This window comes from Calypte anna, chromosome 1 (genome assembly GCF_003957555.1).
Source record: "Calypte anna isolate BGI_N300 chromosome 1, bCalAnn1_v1.p, whole genome shotgun sequence".
Classification (NCBI taxonomy): Eukaryota; Metazoa; Chordata; class Aves; order Apodiformes; family Trochilidae; genus Calypte; species Calypte anna.
This window is the reverse complement of record NC_044244.1, coordinates 33,660,834-33,669,380: the sequence shown is the minus strand read 5'-3', so window position 1 is coordinate 33,669,380 and position 8,547 is coordinate 33,660,834. Positions and strand designations below refer to the sequence as shown.

At 41.6% G+C, this 8,547-nt stretch overlaps 1 protein-coding gene across 1 annotated transcript in view; it reads right to left on the bottom strand.

The window, feature by feature from the left end:
• Positions 1 to 2,751: 2,751 nt before the first annotated feature.
• The window catches only part of MSRB3 (methionine sulfoxide reductase B3), an 84,747-nt gene continuing 78,951 nt past the window's right edge, over positions 2,752 to 8,547 (bottom strand). Inside the window, 1 exon segment of the mRNA XM_030449589.1 lies at positions 2,752 to 4,612. Coding sequence (XP_030305449.1) covers positions 4,448 to 4,612 — 165 coding nt within the window. The 3' untranslated portion in view covers positions 2,752 to 4,447.

Genomic DNA, 8,547 nt, shown 5'->3' with positions numbered 1-8,547 from the left:
ATCCTGTATCATATAGTTCATATCCACTCCCAGACCATGGATGAAGGAGCAGACAACTGCTGACCATGCACTGACACTAACTAGAGACATTTTGTAATATACTGAACAGTAAGAAAAATTCATACACATGCCATCTGCTGCTAAGAGATAGCCTGACCTCGTGGATTACCAAATTCAGTTGGGTAAATGGACTGCAAAATTATGCAAAGTGAATTAAGACTGAGATATTTCAGTACAAGAGTATGAACATCAACACTTGGCATCATGTCTGTGACAATGGGCTCTTCAGTGTCCCACCAACGCAAGTGCTGACTTATGATGCTGCCTTAACTGAGCCATTTTGGGGGTGCAGAGGAAGAGGAAATAACAACAGATCTCAGTGCCAGAGACAGCTCCACTTTAGTCAGCTATTGGAAGAGCAATAAGATCTCATGCCTCATGCAGGTCCTTCCCCATGGGTCATGCTGCCCTGTGATGAACCACTGGAGGCAGGATCTGTGCTTCACTTTTACCTTGCCTTTTACCCTGCGAGATGACAGGGTCTCCAAACACCGTTTGCCTGTGAGTACAAATAAGAGTCCAGTGCATCACTTCCCAGGTTCCCTCTCCTTTCTTGGAGTGATGACTTTGATGCACAAATACAGATGCCAGTCTATCCCTGTCCATGTGTGGAATACCTGCTGTAGCCAAAGAGGTAAGGTCCTCAGTTTTAACCAGTTCACATACACGCTGTATTTTTTTTATTATTATTTTATGAGAGCTAATACAGCTTGTGAAAAAGGCTTATAGTTTTAAAGGCTTAAAGACTTAAAGCTGCCATTAATATACAAAAGCTATGTGGCTACAATGATAGGAGAGTCACTTTGCCTTTCAGTCACTGGCCTCCTGTGTCTGACCTTACCACCACCCCTTCTCCCACCTGGCAAACCGGGGAGCCCCAGGGAACCAAAGGAGCAGCTGGGAGAGCAACTTCTACTTGACATTTCCCTGGTTTTGAAGTGATGGGGCATGTGTCTTAGGGTACAGAACCAAAAGGATCACACCACTCTGAGTATCTGCCTCAGCACAGCCCCTCTGGATGCTGACAGACTGGGTGGCTTATGCTGGGAGTGCAGGGCAAAGCCACCACAAGGTGTCCAGTGGACCTCACTTTGGTGGGCACCAGTTAGTCCCTCATTTCAGAAATACCAAACTATTAGAGTTCTGAGAGGGAGCTACAGTGGATGGCAGGAGGCAGAGAGATTAATTTTTGGACTAACAAGGATTATACTAAACTTGTAAAACAAGTCTTCAGTGTGTCATCTGTCCCAGGACACTGTGGTGTTGGAGAACAATTAGCAAATTAATTACTTTTGATATAACTCCCTGGAAGCTGATTTGAAAACAGCCTGCAATTTCTTCCCCTCCCTTGCACCAACCTTTTAAAACCCACTGCAGAGCTGATCACTGATTCCACTGATTCCCAACATGCATCTTTGGAGAAGAAACCAACTTTCAAGCCAAATTCTGAGCCTGGGCACTGAGGAGCTCCTTCAGCAGGCCTGTGAGACACCACATCCCACACTGCATCTTCTGGAAGCAGCCAGAACTTCTGCTATTGAGCAGAAAAGTTGAGCCTTTCTCTAAATCTTTCCCCTCTTCATAGGGCCTGGGTGCCCGCCGTATTGTTGCTCCTGCCAGAAACCTGCAAAAGTGCTGGATTTATAATATCCACAGTAAGTCAGGAGAAGGAAAAGTAAAAGAAATCCCCTAAGACATGTTGAATCTAGGGGTGCAAAACCCTGACATAAGAACAGACAAATAAGGGAGGAAGACAGAATTATTTATAAAGAAATTTATTTTCTATTTGTATACAACAAATTTATGAAAACAAATTTAATTTGAAAAATGTATATTTGGTTTCTTAAAAGTATTGAACCCTCTTAAGGAAAGGTTTTAGCTATTAAAAAGGTACTGAAGGCTAAAATTATACTTGGATAATATTTGTGTGTACGTATATATATATATAAAAACATGTGCAATTTTTTATATATATAGTATATATAAATAACATGTGTGACTTACATGGTATTTCAAGGTATCCTATTTAAAGATTGGAGTAACAATAGATACTATAAAATATAGTTTGCTATTTCTACCCATTTTGCATTCAGCTTTTATAAGCATCTAGACAGTGCAAAATTTAAACATCCAGAAATATTCTTTTATTATTCTATACATTGTGCTCAGCTCCCAAGTTTCCTCTGAATCATAACCAGACTGAAGCAAATATAGAGGGTTCAATACCAGCCCTTACCAGCATCTTCTAAGAGCAATAAAAGACAATCTGTCCCACCTTGCACTGTGCCGTGGTGTATGCTGTGTGGCAAGAGAGAACAATGCATTTCCTATGTTAAATGGTCTAACTCCCAGAGATCACATACACCTCACCATATTGACTCATTTCATTGCACTCCATATCCTGCAAAAATAAATCTCCTGTAGGACAGCATACATTACTGCATACTGAAGTTTAAGTAATATATTTCTTTAACATAAGGCAGGAATATACGGAAATTTGATAACACTTCCAACAGCAATCTGGAATTAAACCACGTTTATGTGCCACATTTTTATAGATTTTCTGCCTTTTTAAAGTTTATGTCAGAAAATGTGGCAGGAATAACTACTTTTCTTTAAATAAAACCAAGGGGGAAAAGCAGTCCTAGAAAAGAAAGAAAGAAAGAAAAAAAAGCTAAAAAACAAGGGGACCAGCAGAAACTCAACTGCCTTGAAACACCAAAGGTCAAACTGCACAATCTTTCCTGCAGCAAATGAGCAGTTCCTTGCATGACATCTTGGGGAATATTCATGTGAGAGGGTGCTTGCTACTTGCAGTAGATCTTGAGTGTTTTAGCTCTAAATATTTATCATCCTTACTTGCACCTACCCAATATTAACATATTGTCTGCTTTTGTCATGTCTCTCTTATGCTGCAAAAAAAGGCAATTCTGACCATTACGTACACTTTTACAGTAGCCACATTTCAACTGGAAGATGTCTGCACTTCAGATAATATATTTGTTATCACTGACCTAAAAAAATAAATCCTGCTTCCATAAAAATCAGTCGCTGTTTTGCTCATACTAGAAATAACATCGGATCCAAATATATTATTTGCAAAATTTGCTAATAAAAGTAAATACAATATTCATTAAGTTTCTCAAAGCTTAAAGGCAAAGTGGTGATAGCAAATAGGGCATAGTATAGCTTAAAGAAAAGTATTATACACAATTCTAGAGAAAATGTTATTCAAAAAAATCTAAAAGCAGCTGTGAAAACATCTTAGTGGATAGCAAATTTTGCTACATGAATAATTCTGGAGCTCTGACAGGCTTTTTTTCAAATTCATTTCTTAAACCATCCCTCTCACTCATGTCCTACACCACAATTGCACAAATTAAAGGTTGTGGCCTTGTAGGCAGCCTGCATCCAGACCAGCTAATCTTTAAAATTGGATACTTCAGCAGGGTCTCCCCTCTTTCTGCTGCATTCATTCCTAAACTCCCTTTCAGCAGAAACTGTTGTGTTTCTGAATCCTCATAGCTACCAACAAGATAAAGAGTCTAATGTCACCCCTCATCTACTTCACTTCTCAAGTTTATCTCTGCACTTGTCCATATAATTACCCCCTGCAGATTTCAATTTTAATTCAGATTTGAGTTACAGTTGCTGAACAGGCCTCACGAAAAGACAAAGCCTCATTAGTAGCCCACAAAAAGTGAGGCTTTCTAGTTAAAACTTCGATTTAAATACCAAACAAAGGGGAAAAATAGATGCTGAGAGAATGTTTACGTCCTTTCAACCACACCCTTGGAATTTTGGCAGGAAATTAGCCAAAGGATGGGCTTCACATCTCATCCATCTCTCCCAGTTAGGAAGGAACAGCCATAACTACAAGTTTTTGCAGGGTGCGGCTGATGCTGGGAGATGGCTGAATATATATGACCAAAGGCTGCATGCCTTGCAAGTCGGAACAAAGAAGAGATGTGCTAGGAATTCAGGATTTTCTTATGCCCAGAACTTTCCTAGAGATTGGAGATAAACGTAAGTCCCCTCTCCCACACAAAAAAAATAGTGTTCAAACCTGAAATAACACAGCATTAAAAAGAAACTAACAACTAATGATGCCAAAGCCTCTCAAGTTAAAGATTCCCCAAAGCAATCTCAAAGAAGAGAAAGGAAAAGAAAACACATGGAATCAGTCAACACGTTTTTCAAACCAATTATACGGTAAATGCACTGGCAGGCAAGGCCCCAGTTCCAAAAAGGTGAGGAAGGAGAGGGATGGTGCAAAATGCTTTCATACATTTGAACATTCTTAGGATATAAGAGAGCAGGCAACTTAGAAAACATTCCTTGTAAGCTGTGTGGGATCAGCAGAGTTTCCTGCAGGCTTTGCTTCATCCTACAGCTCAGCTTTGCCTGTTTGGGCAGGACTGGCATTACCGCTGCCTTCCCCGGTGTTGTTCTTGTCTGTTGGCTTGAAAGATAACGAAGCAGAGTTTGTGCAGTACCGTTTGCCAGTTGGACGGGGTCCATCATCAAAAATATGCCCCAGGTGAGCACCACACTGAAACAAAACACAACAGAATATCACTGGGTCTCTGTGCAGCTTGATGGCATCACAGTGGTGTTAAGCAATGCGTAGCAGCTGCTTCCAAGGCAGCAGACTGGTGCCTGCAATGCCCTTTCAAGTGGGATTTATGAGCTACATTGATTTGCAAGTGATCCAGAAAGATAATCTTCTGAGATACACGGGCACCTAAGACTTCAAACCTGAATTTCCTGGGTGTTTCCCATCGTGCTATTGCACATGTTTGGTTGGGCCATGGATTCTGAGAAGGCCCCTATCTCTGTAAGGATCTCATGGCAGGAGCTCAATATAAAAACACAATGGTGAGGGCAGCCCTGTGAAGACTGCTGGGTAAGAAAGGGGCAGCCTGAGCTCTGGGCTCTCCTCAGCCTGCAGCTACCTGCAATGCCCTTTGGTAAGAAAACACCATGCCCCTTGGTCATCCTGGCAAGGACCTATAAAGCTGTGAAGATATTCTTTTTTTTCCACATCCTGGCAGCTTTCTGAGCATCAGTGCTGTTCTGGGTGCACCTCTGCTCCTTGCCCCTGGAGGGGACAGAGCTCTTCCACTACTCATCTCATACTACTTTCTGTACTATATAGGAGATAGGGACAGGTGACTTAAAAGGCCGGTAACAAAAATATGTACAATATTTCTGAATGAAAAATCTTTAGCTGGAAGTAGTTATAAACAGGAATTATGTTGAATTTGCTTTTTCTAAGGAATATGAAACGATTGATGGTCTCTTAACACTTCTGGTCTGTATGACAGCCTCAGATACTCACAGTGGTAGTCAGGGTGAACACTACAGCTCCTGTCTGTAAGAAAGGTAACTGGCCTTTGTCTCACGGGAGATTAAAATATTTTGAAGAAGGTGATCCAGTTGATGTTTATTCAAAAAGTAGGACTACAACACTAAGGCTGATAACATATCTGGAGAGCAAGAATTTCTTGTAATTAGTCACTTAAATTCCACAAGTTCACTTTTACAGCCTGCCTTGAGAAATAAAAAAATAAACCCTTGCACTGGAGAAATATTTATCTTGAACAGGAAAGTCATGCTGCTTTACCAAAGAACCTTAGGCTTTCAAGTCAATAGCTGATCTCAGTGAGAGGCAGGATGAGGTAACTGAGATCACAGAGCTGCTCGTGGGCTCACAGTCAGACAGTAAAAATGAAAGACTGCAAATTATTCTTAACATTTAATTAATTCATAGTATCCCAAATACATAGAGGCAATACTGATTATTCTGAACTGTGAGTGAGTTAGTGATGGCAAACCTCTACTCTGCAGTTAATGTGTTGCTAATGTTCTCCTGCTGTTATGGCTTTTAATCCACCAAGGCAGTAGGAAGAGTGCCTGTAGAAGCAAGTAATGCCTTGGGCTTTCAGCGGGCTGAAAGGCTGGGGGTGAGTTTCATGCCAGATAGAAGAGACAGAAACTCTTCTTGCTTAGTGAAACAACAGCCATCAATGGCCCTGGGAGTAAGGTAAGTAGGAATGGGAAGCCCTGGTGTTCCTCCTGGCAGATCCCACCCGTGCAGCCACATCTCAGGGCAGGCTCCCTGGAGAAGTGTTGCTGAAACAGGCAGAGCAGCCCAGCAAAGGCTCAGTAACGAATGAGGGTGCTTCTAGGCTGTGGTATCAGCAGGATGAGCTCCTAGAGGCAACGGGAAAAGGCATGGATGACTTTGGGTTCAGCAACAGCTTCTTGGCTTTTGTAAGGAGCAAGAGAAAACACGTTGAATAAGGAAAAGGTAAAGGGATGTTGCACAGGAACTGGAGAACACAAAGTTTAAATCTTTCTGAAAATTTGCTGTCTTGCCACCCTTTCCTCCATTCTCCAAGGCTTATTTGATTTCATTTTTCTTTAGATTCAAGGCCTTTTTTAGGCAGTTTAGGCAGAAAAACTGAGCTGTTTCTCAGAGTGGGGTCTCTCACAGTGAGGCATTTTACCTGATTACAGAGCTTTTCCACACCTTGGGGGAAAAAAATAAATCCAAAAAAACTGAAGTGTCCCAGAGAGAGTATTTTTCAAAATGCTCAGGATCCTAATTAAATCATTTAATCCCAACCAAGAATCCTTCAAAACCTCCTGGCTAGACATGCTAAATAGATCTTTTCCAGATTAACATTTAACCAAAGATATATCATTCCCTCTCCACTGGACAGAAACAGAACAAGAGAAACCATAGAGAGAAATGTCTGCAGGAGAAATATGTACTCACACACAGGCTACAAAGACAATCTATCAAAAAGGTTTTCCTCACAAAATCTGAGAAGCTGTGTGAGAGTCCCAGATAGTCTCACTACACCTCCTTGTGATGGCAGAATCACACCAGGAATGGATTACTGCAAAATTTGTTACCTTTTGAGATTACCCTGCACCAAAAATTTATGTGGCGATTCTCTCTGTAGAGGACTCTATAACTCATCTGCCCTGAAAAGAAACGTAATTCAATCCTCTGCAGCACAGCATAAAAAACCTGGCCCTCAGCTGAGGGTACAAAGGATGAATTGATTTTACTGTCCTCCCCAGACATAATGGGACCTGACCATTTTTCTAAGACATGTATGTGTGTCTGCAAAGCCTCCCCAAAAGTAACAATCATCTGTCTTGCACATAAATATACTGGGCAGAACGCACTGGGACGGAGAAGTGGTTTGAGTAAAGCATTTGAAGTATGTGCTGGGGAGCAGGAAAGGGGGGGACCATTGCTATCTGTCAGGATGCTTGGATCTCCCAAGCCTTCTGGTTCTAATACGCTGCTGGGAGGCATGGAAAGCAGCTTGCACTCAGCTGCTGTCACCGAGTCCGAATTATCAATGTGCAAGCAGTACTTCTGTGACAACAGAATTTCACTGATTTGTACAGGTACAAGTAATAGCTAGGGAGACCTCTAGGGGAAGGGATTCCCAAAGAAAGAGGAAAAAATAAGGGAGATGCAACCAGCTTAATAGTATTCCTCAAATGCATTTGTAATTAACTTCTACCTGTGACCAGCCACTGACCTTTCAAACACATCCAGGGTCACGTGTTCCCAAAAAACTGTAAAAGTTATTTCTAGGATAATCCCATGGATGTCTTTGATTAATATCACAGCAATTTTCCCCCAGTGTTTGCTTTCTATAATGGAGAACATTAAAAGAGAGGGGTTTTTTATTCTCCCAGACAGGTGGAAGGACTTTAAAAAAGAAAATCAACTAGTTTTTCATCTGCAAAAGATTAAAAAAGGTTTTGGGTGTGCAAGTGAGAGGGTATTTCCCTCCACTTCTACCAAAGCCTGTCATATCAATCACACAGCTTTCCAGGCTGCAGTAAAAGTGCATTTTTTTGCAGCTGCATGTGTGATTCACATTCCCAGGTCTCTGAGGAGGGGAGGAAATGGTTTTGTTATGGATACACGATGTGGCAGCATTAACTGTGTTGAGGGGTGGCTGCGAAGGTGCTTACCAATCCTCAAGCTCTTTTCCTGAGTGCCTTGGTTATCTGTGGTGTTATTGCCCCAGGAAGTTGGAGTAGCTGGTAGAAAGTTACCATTGGATTATGCAGCAACCTTGGTTGCATTTTCTTCTTAGTGCTTTAAATTCAGCTTTTTGTTTTCCTTTAATTTTATGGTGTCTGTGTGTGACTGCTGCTAATATTGCTGGTCTCAGGTCTGCTAATGTTATTTTATTTGGCAACAGGTAAATGACATTCCTAGATTTCTTGGCCTGACCACAGGTTTCCTTGGGCTTCTCTCAGGTGAAACAAGGAGCTCTAGCCATCTCCTGAAGGGTGTCAGCAGATACAGGCTCAGCAGGTTGGCAGTATGCTGATTTTAGTAATATTCAGGCCTTCTAAGCAGAGCTGAAGAGAGTGGGTTGCATTTTTCATTGTGCCAATAATCAGTGGTGAAGCATGAGATTCCCAGTCTGCAGTCCCATTGCT